This window comes from Neophocaena asiaeorientalis, unplaced genomic scaffold, assembly GCF_003031525.2.
Source record: "Neophocaena asiaeorientalis asiaeorientalis breed wild unplaced genomic scaffold, Neophocaena_asiaeorientalis_V1.1 scaffold83, whole genome shotgun sequence".
NCBI classification, from domain to species: Eukaryota; Metazoa; Chordata; class Mammalia; order Artiodactyla; family Phocoenidae; genus Neophocaena; species Neophocaena asiaeorientalis.
The window spans coordinates 647250-662259 of NW_020172867.1; the positions used below are offsets into that span (position 1 = coordinate 647250).

Consider the following 15010-nt stretch of genomic DNA (forward strand, 5'->3'; position numbering starts at 1 on the left):
TTCACGAGAATCAGAATTCTTGGTGTGGAAGAAAGGAGATAGAGATGTCATATAGAAGATACTAGGTTAAAACCGTGTGATCATGAATTTGAATTGGAAATATCAGTTATGAACTCATAAAGTGTTTTTTTAAAAAAATACATATCTACTAGCTCTGTTAATTAAAAAAAAAAAAAGCATAGAAACAATCACTAGAAGTAATGAGCATCCCTACTGTCCAGATGGTAGTCTGAAAAAACTTTTCTCATTAAAGGAAACCAAGGCTTATTAGAAAAATGGCAGATTTCAAGTATGGAAATATATAAGATGAGCAAGGAAGCTATCAAAGTCTACTTAGAATAGCCAACCTGGAATCAAATTGAAGGGGATACCACTGGCCAAAGATGGACAGTTTGCCCTTCAATAAGGTTGAGAATTGCTATGGATCAAAATCCATCGAACATGTTTAAATCCATGAGTACAACATGATATTAAAAACCGACTGGTTGGTTACCTTCTGAATGTAACAGAGAACCAATTCATTGTCTTGAAAACCAATTCATTATCTTGAAAACTGATGAAAAGGAAAGAATCAAGCATATATCTTGACTTTCCTTTATGAATTATATCACTGTAACCAAATTTTCCATAAAGAGAAGCATCTTCTATTCCAGCTAGTAAATGAAAACAAATTGATAGAATATCATCATTTTACAATCCCCAATACATTAACAGTTTTAGGTACAGAGCATCAACTGTCAAAATAGTCAATAGCATCAACTATCAAAAAAGAGCAAAAACCAAAGTTAAATTCCTCTTGATGAAAGAACACGATACTACTGATGGTTTAGTCAAAGACATTGTACCTTAAACTAATCAGGCCTTAGGATCCAGCTGCCAGTTTTTAGGAAGAGGACCAACACACTGACTGTTTTCACATGGCTGCAACCAACAAATCCAAGTTATGGGAAACTCTGCAAGTCTAATGCCCTAGGACTTTCAACAGGTGAATTGTATGAAAAAAACCAAAAGGAATAGAGATGGACTCTGTAGATTTAAAAAGACTTACAGACATAGCAAGTGAACATATGGGCAACAGTAAATTATAGTACCAGGCGTGCATACTTGGGTGATAAAACCATAAAGAGATGCAGGAAACTGATTGCTCTTCAAGTCAGGATAGTGATCACTTTTTTGAGGCTTGGAGGGTCTGTGATGGGGAGGGGGCACATGGGGGCACTTCTGGGGTGACTGGCAAAGTTCTAATTTTTGACCTGGTTAGTTGTTTGCCTTATCATAATTCACTAAGCTATATATTTTTATGGGTGATATTTTGTATCTGTTTTATTATATTTAAAAAGTGTAAAAAATCAGAAAAAAAAATAAAGCATGTTAGAAAAACCTGCAGACCTGATGCTACCCTAGAGATTATCACAACACTGTAAGCAGTAGATAAATAAGGTTGTGGAAAATTGTGTTCTGGAACACAAAGAATGTAAATTCTCCGGTAGAGACATCTGTGTAATGTCAGTGGCAGACTGCCTTTCAAGTAGCTGGGTTTTGTTCTTAGGGTTGTGTAGCAACAGGCTTGCCTGTAGCTCCTGTTTCTAGACAGATGACCCACCTCTGGCTCAGTGTTTTTCAGTTGTGGTTGGTGCTTAGAACACGGGCATAATGACCACTGCATGCTTAAGAAAATGCAGATTTCTTCATCCCCTCTCTCTTCAAAAGGAGCAGCCCTGGGATCTGCATGATTAACACACTATTATACCGCACACTTCGGTGTAAAAACCACCACTGACTTCTCTGTCAATTTCTACCTGAAATCAGTTCTATGAAGATGTCCCGGGGAAAGCACAGACCTTCCGAGCAATTTCCAGATGAGCTATTGAGTGTTGAGGCCATAGCTGTGATTTTCACTAGTGAATGAACTTACATTTTGAACCTTTATCTAGAACACTGACTATGAATGTGACTAAGCATAGCTCAGTTAGAAAAAAATGGTTTTTCCAGTGTGCAGTAGCAATTGTCAATTTTCCTCTTGTCTTTCTGCCCAGGATTTTTTCCCTCTCGAATAAGTCAGAGCCTGGGATTAAGAATTTAAAGTGGAATCTTCATCAGTGAACTCTCTGACGCTTTTAAAATAACAATTTTAAACCAAAAGAATTTCAGTAATGGAAAGCAGAACAATCCTGATTTGGATATGGCCAGGCATGGCCAGGCAGAACTTTTAATTGGTTCTTTCTCAATTTAAGGCAAAGGAGGCTTTCAGAGCATGGAAGCGGAAGTGTGCAGGCTTCCAAGTCTGTATTAAGCATCTTTGTCCTCCTCTTTCTACAATCTCCTTCACTCTCCCAAATCCATGTGCTTTCTTCATCACCTCTCCTAATCAAAACAGGAGATGATGTCAGTTAATTACATTTGCAGATTGCATACTGCTGAGTGTGGATGTACTTGGGAGAGGAAGCTAAACTAGTACTTGCTTTTTAAGGATTTTACGTTGATTTGTGAAATACAGTATTTTATCCAATTGTTTTTGTTTTTGTTTTTGTTTCTTGCGGTACGCGGGCCTCTCACCATTGTGGCCTCTCCCACTGAGGAGCACAGGCTCCAGACGCGCAGGCTTAGCGGCCATGGCTCAGCTGCTCCGCGGCATGTGGGATCTTCCTGGACCAGGGCACGAACCTGTGTCCCCTGCATCGGCAGGCAGACTCTCAACCACTGCGCCACCAGGGAAGCCCTATTTTATCCAATTGAATCCAATTCCTCAGGCATCCTTTGGACACTGCCCACATGAATGGCGGTGTCCTAGCAGTGCAGACGAGTAAGATACATTTCCTGCTTCCAGAAAGGTGCAGTCTAGTGAGGGAGGTGGATGAGTACCAGCTAACGATAACAGAAAAATCACTTCTGCATAAATAATCTCATTTCAGTCCTCATACTTGCAGAATTTTAGTAATTAAAAGGATAACCACTCTTTATAATCATAAAGTTCTTCAAACTTTGGAGAGAAGTACTATGATGATCATAAAAGTCTCAGCATCCCTCCTACCAGTCTTCATCACAGTCATTCTCAATATGACAAAGAAGAAACTAGAACCATTAGAAAGTGAAGAGGAATAGGGCTTCCCTGGTGGTCCAGTGGTAAAGAGCCCGCCTTCAATGCAGGGGACGTGGGTTTGATCCCTGGTCAGGGAACTAAGATCCCACGGGGCAACTAAGCCCATGTGCCACAACTACTGAGCCCACACGCCTCAACTAGAGAGCCCATGTACGGCAAACTACAGAGCCCACGTGCTCTGGAGCCTGTGTGCCACAACTAGAGAGAGAAAACCTGCACGCTGCAACTAGAGAGAAGTCCATGTGCTGCAACGAAGAGCCCACGCACCACAACAAAAAGATCTTGCATGCTGCAATGAAGATCCCGCATGCCACAATAAAGACCTGTCGCAACCAAAAATAAAAATAAGTAAATAAAATATTTAAAAAATACAGCTATAATTAAAAAAAAAAGAAAAGTGTAGAGGAAGGGAAAAAAGAGAGGGTAGTCTACTTTTGCGGAAATAAAAATACCTTGTCATAGGAACATCTATTAATCTGTCTTTTGGAGAAGGTACAGTTTTGCAAGTCAACTGAAGGTGACATTCATACTCTGCAATATTTTTTATATGAGGTTGCAAGTTTTAGTTCACATGGTTCACTTGCAAGTTTTTTTAAACAAGTAACTGCTATTCCCTTGATCTGTATTTTAAAATACAAAGTACATGTATTAGGTAAGAATCTCTTTTCAGCTTTTTCTAATGAATACACACATATGGTGAGCATATGGGTAAAAGACACTTTAATCATTCATTTCTACAATTGCTAGTAAACAAAATGAGCAGTCATGATGACATGGCATTTTGCAGTAAGACTAAATTATGTACACAAAATACATCTTATATTTACTTATCTCTTGCTTACTGACTTTAGAACATAAAAACTCTTTATTTTAAATGTAATGGTATCCTCTGGATAAGATGAGGGCTCAAGGTTTTTGAAACTCTGATAGGGAAAAAGATGGAAGTGGGAGTGAGGAGACGTATCCTTTAAAAGTAGACTTTAATTCATGTTTGTTTTAGAAAAACCATCTCAATGTGCCCTGCAGTTATACAAATGTAACTCAAGAGTGTTTTGAGAGAAACAGTGAAATTATTTGGGGGAAGAGAAAGAAACATTATTTGGGTAGTAGAAGAATGCAGAAATGACTGTTGATTACTGTTTGTCCCTAGGGAGAGGCAGGTTGTAGGTACTGGAGGGATTTGCTATGTTTTCTCATTTGGGGATTGCACGTAGGGAAGCAAGAAACAAGAGAGAAGTGGGAGCGGCTGCATTTGTGGGACTTGGTGAAACTGGGGTGCCCAGTGTTGCTTTAGGACCTGGGTGAGAAAGTTGCTGGAAGGGCAGGTTTCCCTCCACATTCTCATGGAGCCCTTGGAGACTGGCAATTTGGGGCATTTTGGCAGAATGTTGATCCACAGACACTTGTAATTTAATGAGGAAACCTTCAAGATGTTTTGAGAATGGTTGGAAATGGGCGTGGTGGCCTAATGATGAGGCAGCAAACAGATCCCCTCCCAGGGACAGTTAGCAGGAGCTGGGGCAGTCATACTTAGTTATTAGAGTAAGCAGTCAGAACACTCACAGGAAGGACACCCTCACTTCTATCTCACTCTGGTGAAAACTGGACATACTGGTTAAATACATAACAGGTATCTTAAAAGCCCTATATCTGTCTAGAAGAAATAAGATACAACTGGAAAACACATATACAACAATCTTACCAAAAAAAGACACCTCTCTCACCTAAACGTACAACTAAATTAAAGGAAAAATACTGACCCAACCAGCTGGAGTTTATTTGTAAACAGTCTCAGGTCCTCGGTGTTTGTGTCAGCTACTAGGTAACCGGAGAAGAGTCCTGTTTCAGTGACAGGCAGCAGCAGCTGCAATTTTGAGACCGCAAGGTGTCATGAAGGTTGAGTGAAGTGGGCAGTTGGCAACATAATGTATTCAGTGCATTTTGTGCTGTGAGTAATACTGAATGCCACAGGGGCTACTGTGCTGTATGTGAATTAAACAAGAAAATAACATCACTTTCCCACATTAATGCAGTAATACCTATGGACAAAATTTTCATGCAACTTTTGAATATACATTGTTTCCACTGTCATTTGCCTTAATTCACTTTGAGATGGGCTCCAGATGAGCCTCACTTTCTTTTATACTTGCCAGAAACTAATGTGGAAGCTACAGAATCAGAGATGATGATAGTAGTGCCATGACCTTAAGGGCTGTGCTAGTTGTCATTTCCAAGAATATGAAGGGAACGTGTGACCCCAAATTAATTTTTACATGCATTTTACTAAGAGAATATAAACTGGCTTCCTTTTGTTTCATTAGTTTTAAAATTATCATACAGCAAAATTGTGGGGGGTTTTGGTGTACTGTTCTACGAGTTTTCACCCATGTGTAGATTTCTATTACCTTCTCCGTAATCAGAATTCAGAACAGTTCCATCAGCCCAAATAATGCCCTCATGCTATCAGTCGATAGTCATGCCCTCCCCACCCCCAATCCCTGGCAACCACTGATATATTCTTTATTACTATAGCTTTGTCTTTTGAGAATGTTGTATAAATGGACTTATACAGTGTATACCCTTTTGAGACTAGCTTCTTTCAATTAGCATACTGCTTTTGAAGTTTATCCAAATTGTTGCCTGTATCAATAGTTCTTCTTTTCCCTGATGGCTGTGTGTTGTATAGATGTACTGTAGTTTGTTTATCCATTTCTCCACTGAAGGACATTTAGGTTTTGGTTTTTATGAATAGAGCGTCTTTTCATTTTTGTGTGTACCTGAGTCATCATTTCTCTAGGATAAACACCCAGGAGTGGGATTGCTGGGTCAGATTGTAAGTGTATGTCTAACTTCATAAGAAACTGCTCAACTGTTTTCAAGTATGACTGTACCATTTTGCATTCTCATCATCAGTGTAGGAGAGTTCCAACTGCTCTGGAACTCCTCAGCACGTGGTATTGTCAGCAATTTTTTATTCCAATCGGTCTAATAAGTATAAACTGGTATCTCACTATGGTTTTAATTTGCATTTCCCTAATGACTAACGAGGCTGAAGATTGTTTCATGTGCTTATTTACCATCATTATGTCCACTTAGGTAAAGTGTTTGTTCAAGTCTTTTGCCTATTTTAGAATTGGGTTGGTTGTTTTCTTACTGTTGAGTTTTGAGAATTCTCTGTATGTTCTGGATAGAAATCCTTTGTTGGGTAAGTAATTTGCAAATATTTTTCTCAGTCTGTAGTTTATCTTTTCCTTTTCTTAAAAATATCTTTCATGAGCAAAAGTTTTAAATTTTGATGAAGTCAAAATTTGTTCTTTTATGGATGGTGTGTAATATGCTGTGCCTAAGAAATTGGTGCTAAACCCCAGGTCCACAGTTATGGAGACAACACTGACACCTTCCTGGAATGTTCTTCTCTATCTCATCCTCCTGGTTGTCTTCTTCAAGACCCAAACTTTACTTCCTTTGAAAAGCACTTGTGCCCCTTTCCTCTTTGCCCCTGTGGACACAGTCATTTCCTCCTCATCTATGTACCCTTTGTGAACACTTATTTTCCTGGCTATAATTTCTCATTATATGCCCCCTCCCACCAGGCAGGGAACTCCAGGGGACCAAACCCTGGCATTATTCACCCTTGTTTCCCCAGCACATGGGTTAGTACATAGTAGGTACTCAATACATTCACTGAAGAAAACAGAAGTAATTAATTCCTAAAGACATTATCCTTCTATCCTTAATTGTGCTGGGGACATTTGAGTAGCTATAAAAAATGTTATTGCTTTAAGGACATTTAAAGACTATCTTCAGTTTAAAATTAAAGTTTGTTATTCTTTGAGATATCTGTTGATTTAGTCATTTAAATGAGCTTGCTGGAGAACATCTTTTCTCAGAGGAAAGGTTATAAGAGAATGAATGAAATTCATGTTAGAATTATGGGAGATTTTAAGTAGCTAAAGCAGTTGATACCAATTGATGATATTGAAAAATAAGCTAAGCAATTTTATCTACTGAAATTAAGTTTTTGTTCATTATTAGTCTGTTAAAGTAAGATCCATATCATCAAAATTCTTGACTGCCCAATTTAATGGTAGCCACTAATTATACAAAGAGGTCCTGAGGAACCAGTCCTCTACTTGGGGAAAACATTCACATGCTGAAATAAATCCTCTGGGAATGAAGCTACCGTCTGACGATATAAAATCTTCATTAATTATGTGAAACAGCCTCCTGTTGCCACATATTCATAGGAAGTTAGATATTTAGCTTTCCTTTGTCTATAACAGAACAAGGTAATGGGACCAACTCCAGGTGAGCTTCTGAAGGTTAACAGTTTGTCTTGGTATCCTTGGCCCCTCTCTCTGGATCTGCCTTTCCTCCACCTCTACATTTTCAGAGTCCTCCAGCTCTCTGTTTGTGGACTTGGTTTACAAGGAGTGCGAGCTGCCTTTAAGGGAGATAGACTGAACCTAGAGTCTTAAGAGTGTGAGGAGTCTGGGCTGGTGGATCTGTCCATGGTTGCATCATTCCAGATGATGCATACTTGGGAATCAGGAGAGGAGTCTAGAAGTCAGAGAAGAAAGGTCTAACACAGACAACATTGGGGAGAGGGGCTGGAACTGATGGAAATAGTGACCAGAATTAGGCGTGAACAGGAGAAATGGGATAATTTCAGGCTACGACTATGAAATCAGAGCCTGGAATAAATTGCTTTATAGAAGATGGACCAGTGGACCTAACCATTTTTCTCATGGTTGCTGGAAAGGACTCCTTGGCTGTCACTCATAGAATCTTTAGCATCCTCATCCCTTTCTTGACCTTACCTCTTCTGTAGACATTCAATTTTCTGCCTACTAACACCCTCTATCAAAATAGAAAAGAATCTGAAATCAAACACTAACACTTTTTGGGCAATTACACTTCACTATGAATTTTAGTCACTGTATCAGCATAACTAGTCATTGCCATGTTAAGCGTTTTAAACCTCCAACTATGAATGAAAGATTTTATTTCCTGTTAATACTCTTAGTAAAGAGATGGGGAGAAATATTTTTTGCTTATAGGTTCTTCAGATATATATTATGTATCTCCAGTCCCAAAGGGATTGTTTCTTTTCATATTCCTAAAAAACTGTGAATTTCTTCTAAAGTTACCACTTTGTTTCCACCAAGTAGCACTGCAGTGCTCGAAAGTTTGTTATACACTGAGCAGTTCATCCATGTGAGTTGAGTCCAGTTTCCAGTTGCTATCTGCTTAAGTTAAACATCTGGTAGAAGCTGAAAAGCCAGTGATTCCTTACATGCATCAGTTGGGCTCCAATCCAACTCCATACCCAAGCTTCTACTTCATCTTATTAATCTAGTGCCCACAGGGCCTCCAACAAGTCAGATCTCTCAGTGCCTTTTAATTCCGAACAATCTCTACTGGGAGGAAGCCATTCAGCAAATCAGTTTTTAAAGTTTCTGATACCTGGTTATCTGACTGAATGTCCATAATCTTCAACTTGTTTCATATAACATCCAACAAACTGGCAGTAGTTAAGGGCCAAAGCACCAGAAGCTTCAGGCTGAATATTTTTTAAAATATTTGTTTGACATTTATATAGAGGGACAGGGAAAAGCAGATCTTCTGTTATTAAAACCTAGATGTAGATTCAGAATTAGCTACCTTTCTCTAAACAAACATCTCATCAAGTGTTCAAAGCATAGTCCCCGTTTAGAGGGAGAGGGAGTATATACACTCACACACTCGAATATACAATCTACACATTTATCTGTAGTTCTTGTTCTATAATTTGTGCGTGCATGTAATTTTGTCAAGCCAGACAACCAATGGCAAAGTAGAGGGCATAAAAGTAATTAAATAAATTAATAGACTCCAGAAAATTGCACCATGCTATGCATTATTTAGTTTCAGAATTTCAGCAGATCCTTCGTGTGCATATTGCCAAAATACTCAACAGAGTGAGGTCAGCACTTGTGGGGAGGGTGTTTCTTTCTCCTCAGGGCCCATCTGCTTCTGTGGGAACAGGGCTAATTCACGTTTCACAGTTACTAAGGAGGAGGGTATGAAAACCTGAGTTAACTGGCACCATTGATGCTTTAGTGCCCCTTACACATAGTTTCCCCTGGATGGTTGCCTGACATCTTGACCCATGAACTGGCTCTGACTAGATTCCTGCATCCATTATGAAGGAGCCAAATGTGTGTAAATAGAGTGGATGACATGTGCTTTGGCATGAAGTTTTCATGGTACCAAGGCTATACATATAACCTTCTGTATTGGGAGATGAGAGTAGGATGGTGTAGAAATGCCTATTTAGCTCTTCTGAGCGGGTGGCAGAAGGGTTACTCAAACCTTTTTCTGTCTCAGGTATGTCATTTTTCTGCATCTCTAGATTGCAGTGGAGCCTAAGAGACAGAGACTCACGAATTCTGAGTCATGGAATCAAGAGTGCGAGGAAGTTGAGCACACTGCCGAGAGAGTGGTTGAAGTGTAACCACTGTGGAAGCTGTGCTAGGAGACAGGGGGTATATGAGGAAAGCGGCTGGAGGGGATGGTGGCCTGGAGGGGGTTGAAAAGCACCTGTAGTGGGGGAATGGGAGTAAAAAAGTCTGTCAAAGAGAGGTTGGGGGCACAAGGGACTTTCTGATGTTGTTCCCCAGGTGAAGTGACGACCAGGTCCAGAGTCGTCCGGTAGAATGGCATGAAGGTCTTAGGAGTAGTGAAGTAAAGGAAATCCGAGGCTAGAGCGTTGGCTGGCTCCTCAGTGTGAACGCTGAAATTACCTAAGACAATGGTGTGCTCAGGATAGAGAGGAAAACCGTGAACCAGATGCATTCTTCCGTGCAGCGGAGTGAGAGAGAAGAATGTAGGTAGCAGTAGTAAGGGAGGATGACGGGAAGGTTTAGCAGACAGTAGGCACCTACGAAGAAAGAAGGCAAAAGAGTAATGATCAGAAAATGACAAAAAAGCACTGAGGTCTGCCCTTCCCCCCATCAGGCCCCTCCTTCCTCCACCCTTCCCAATCTCTCAGCTGAGGCCTGGGAGAATGAGCTGCTTCCCCTGGGAGAGCAGTGGAGGAAGCAGAAGCCTTGGGCAAGGTCAGGTTTGGGTAGGAACAGGAGGTAGAGGTAGCATTTGTGAAGAGGTTAAGGCACGTTTTTACAATGGATTGCGGATATTAGCCAGGAGAGTCCTGAGAATTTGGAAGAGGTCAGCAGTGGGAGGAAGGGCATTTTCCAAGCCAACACAGTACTACATAGAAATGAGCATCCTAATAGGACAAAGCATGCAGGGCATTTGCTTTGGGGTGGTGGTTGAGGTATCAGGAATAAAATGCGTGGGGTAAATGAAGTAGATGTCCAAACAAGCATCAGCTAAGACCCCAGGCTACATGGACTATCTGATGATAGTTAGAGGCCTGCTCTTTTCTGCAGAAGGTAAGCAGAGACTACTTAATCTGGCCGTGATTAGTTCTTATGTACTGGTTAATAGGGTATTATAATTTTTGCCCCAAGTCTCTATTGGACCGCATAAGCCCATGGGCCATATTTTTTTCTAAGAAATTTACCTAATCAGAACTCCAAAGTCTATTTAGTTTAAACTTTTAATCTGTTTCAAGTTATTATCACCAATTTATTACCAGTTAGGTCTTGGATTTCAAGAACTAATGTTGGAGCATGTATTGGAATTGTACAATAATTTTTGTTCAGAATTCAGCACAACTTTCTATCATTATTCAGTAGTTTTTTTGGCTTACTATTACACATTGTCAAATACAGGTTACATTTTAGTTTTCTTTGAAAACAAGTAATTGAATTGTATGAAATCAGAAGGTTATATTTCCAGCATAGAATGACTGTTTTGTTATTCAATATGGGGCTCAGAACTCAAAGGCTGTCTTAAAATTTTAGCTTTAACAAAAATCATAAATAAAAGCTGCACTTAAAAGAAATCACTGATACATAACTAAAAGTGAGTAACTGAGCACTTTTTGCTGACATGTGCATCATTTTGATGCTTAATGGACTCCAGTTGCTCAAGTAGGTATTACCAGTGATGCTGCCCATTTCATGCTGCTGGCCTCTGACAGCACATTGAAAATGTGAGAACTTGTAAGGACAAGTGACACATCAGATAAAATCTGCCTACCTAATAGTATGTGAGGAGGACATTGAAACTTTGATATAGTAATGGTTTTATTTTAAATGTCTGAGTCTTAAAAACAAAACCAAACTGTATTTTGTTTTTCTTCACTCTTGGGGTTTCTCTTTCCTTCCTAAGAGTGATTTTGTTTGTAAAGTGTGGATACCCATTAAGAATTTAAATATTAAATTGTGTCCCTGTGGGAAAGTGACAATTATCCCTTACCTTGAAGATCCCATGGCTCACTGAGAATGGCTAGGAGTTCCAATGCAGCACACATTCTAGCCCATTTTTCTTCATGCTACATGTCTGGAGGATGCTTCTATCCTGAGATACTATGTGTTCGGTGGAGCTCACCAGTAGCAAAGAGAAGAGCTGTTGGCTCCCTTACCTAAATCCCAAACTAACAGTAAATAAAGAGAACAGAGAGCGGATTTGTGAGGTAACCTCTCACCCTGGATGAACTTTCAATGTGAGTACCTGAAAAATAGTAGAATTTTCGTGGCTTAGAAAGAGATCAACTTACCTGTGTGCACTGAAGGCCCAGTGCCCAGGAATATGGCCTGTGACTCTATCTGAACTGAAACAAAGGCCAGCTATCCAACATGTGCTCACCTGACCTGTTGGCCCTGATCATTGGTGTCAGGTGAAGGAGTGACCTTTCTACCATCCCCATACCAGGTTAAGGCAAAGGAGTCATCGTATATTTGCTTTTCTGTATTGCAGGACATTTGTGAAGATATTTCCGATCATGTTGAGCAAATCCATGCCCTCCTTGAAACAGAGTTCTCCCTGAAGCTGCTCTCCTACTCCGTCAACGTGATTGTGGACATCCACGCGGTGCAACTCCTCTGGCACCAGCTCCGCGTCTCAGTGCTGGTTCTGCGGGAGCGCATTCTGCAAGGTCTGCAGGACGCCAATGGCAACTACACCAGACAGACGGACATTCTGCAAGCTTTCTCCGAAGAGACGCAGGAGGTGGGTGTTTTCCTTGAAGCCAAATAGTGCATTGTCATGTGTCATTATTTGAGGATGTTTTCAGTTCAGAGGTGTGGGTTAGGAATTCTTTATAGGTAAATAAGCAGGTCCTAAGCCCGGTGTTGAATCTAGGTATAGTGACTAGAGGCTAGGGCACTTCTAATGTGAATGAAGCTAAAAACCAGAGTTCATTCACAGCCGGTAGTTTGCACAGACACCACCCGTAGCTGTTGGTGCTAACCTGGCTTCCTGTTCCTCGTTCAATTATTTGATAAATATTCATTGAGTGCTTATATGGGCCAGGCACTAGGTGCTAAGAGTGTAATAGTGATCAAAACATGGCCTTTGCTTTCAAAGAGCTGAGACTAGTGGGGAGTGGAGGCAAGTGGACAGACATTAAGACCAGACTGTGATCTGCGTGATCTACATGCAGATACAATGGTCTACATGATGCCACTGGAGGAGAGAGAAGGGGCACCTAATTCAGACAGGGAAGCCTTTACAGGAGAAGTGAGTCTGAGCTGAGACCTGAAGGAGAAGCAGGATTAGACTGATGAACAGAGGTAGAAAATGTTCTAGACAGAAGGAATGGCATGATCAAAGATCCAGAGGTAAGAGAGAGAATGACAGCCTCAGAGAGGAAAAAGTTCAAGGGACCAGGAAGCAGGATTTGAAGTAATATGTAAGCAGAGGTCAGATCATGAAGATGAAAAGCCGTATTAAAAAGTCATGTTAAGAGAAGTGGACTTTATTTTGAGGATAACAGAAGAGTTTGTTCAGGGAATTGATGCGATTCAATTCACGGTTTAGAAAATCATTCTGGTTGCAGTGAGTCATATGGGCTTTAGAATTTTGCACAACCAGTATATTTAGATTTTTTTGTACTCATAGTAGGCATAGTTCAAAGAGTTTGCTGCTGTTAATCTTGATTCATAGCTTAAGAATGAACACTGTAAAGTTAAATCCAAGTGAACTCTCCTATTCCCAAATAAAACTGACATATATGTCAGAACGAGAGAGAAAGAGAGAGAGAGGGAGAGGCATTGTGCTAGCTAAGTAGGGGCTATATATACGTGTGTGTGGATGGATGGATGGATAGATAAATAGATGGATGGATAGATGGACGGATGGATAGGTAGGTAGGTAGGTAGATAGATAGATAGATACCATGTATAGATACATAGAGTGTGTGTGTATGTATATAGTCCCTTGACTCTTGAAACCCAGTTTAGTGCTCTACTGTTGATTTTGTGGAAAATATGTATTATACAAGTTTAGAAGGCATTAATATAAATGTGTATTAAAAGGCCTTATAAAGAGTGTTGCATCTCATTAAGTTATTAATGTTTCAGTGGCTCCAACATTATCGACAACACAAAACAAATCTGGACTTCTTCTCATAAATGATTTCTATTTGTTGATTATTGTTTTTGTAATAATGATGCTCTTGCTGTGGCAAATTCCCTGCAGGCCCTGGAAGTTTCTGGGAATGAAAAGCTACTGGGCTCACTTCTAACTTTAGGTCACAGTCTTTGTTTTCATTTAGCTTTTCCTCATATTGTGGCAATGAGGGAGGTGGTACAGACTTCGGTAGAGTTCCTTTTAAAATCGTAGAATGAATATGTAGGTGTGTGAGATAGTCCTCAGATGCCATCCATCCCAAGTGGGATCCCTAGAAGGTTCCTGATTGGGACCCTTGTGGTTATGGGAAACAACAAAGAATCCCAAACTAGTCAACTCTGCCCTAAGTCTGGTGTTCAGGAGGAGGTGTATGCTAATGAGGTGGGAGATCAGAGATGGGGAAGGTTTGTCTAAACTCTGAAGAGACAGTACTTTAGATATCTACCTGGTATCTCCAATCTGTACATTCTGCTTTTGCTTCTGCCCATGTGTTTTCCTGGCTCTGTCCAGAATCCAGTATTGATCAGCCATCAGATCTGCCCACTTTCAACCACTTAGAGGGGGCCTTAGAAATCACTGAGTCAAACCAACTCATATTACCTATTTATTTATTCATTCAATAAACATTTACTGACCACACCTCTGATTAGAGCTGGGGATATGAAAGTGCTCTAGGGTTTATTGTTGCTGTTGTTATTGGTGTTTTGTGGAATATGTTCATCATGTGTTTATTTGAACTTGTATTATTCACAAAGTGGTAGCCCAAGAAAGATGAAAAGCCACTGAGACTATCTAGTTGTTACTGGCCACTATTTTCACAGCTATGTAGTGAGTTTATATTAAGTAGTACCCATCATGGGTCTCACAATGTGAACTCAACAATTATTTACAGATTCGATTGAAAGCAATTCAGTGCATTTTCATGTTTGAAGTCAGTCTTTAGTCCTGTTGTAGAGATGCAGGAATACGTTGTATGAGGGGTAAAGGAACAGTGGATTCTCAGCCATCTGCTTTGTGGACATTTCTCTGTGAATTGAAACACTGTCTCCATTACCGTCTTTCCTGAAGCAATGGATTCCTGATCTTATTTGTTAGTTTTATTTGTTTCTGTCAGCACACTGGAACTGTGGAAAATAGGAAGAGAATTAGGATAAAATTCTCAGCTTTATCAGAATAAATTCAGCTGTGAAAGATTTATAGAATGAAGAGGGAGATGGCGTAAAACATGCGGATAAACTAGGATAGTAAATGTCCTTCCAGTGAAGGTAAATTCATTTTTCTCTTTTTGGAAATCAGTTGAGTTTCATAGCCCATTAAAGAATAGGTTTGGGGCTTCCCTGGTGGCACAGTGGTTGAGAGTCCGCCTGCCGATGCGGGGGAGGCGGG

The 15010-nt window shown here is 40.2% G+C and overlaps 1 protein-coding gene across 1 annotated transcript in view; it reads left to right on the forward strand.

The window, feature by feature from the left end:
- Positions 1 to 15010, forward strand: part of AKAP6 (A-kinase anchoring protein 6) — a 569716-nt gene that overhangs the window by 285876 nt on the left and 268830 nt on the right. Inside the window, exon 7 of the mRNA XM_024742005.1 lies at positions 11972 to 12223. Coding sequence (XP_024597773.1) covers positions 11972 to 12223 — 252 coding nt within the window. The remainder of the gene's footprint in view (positions 1 to 11971; positions 12224 to 15010) is intronic.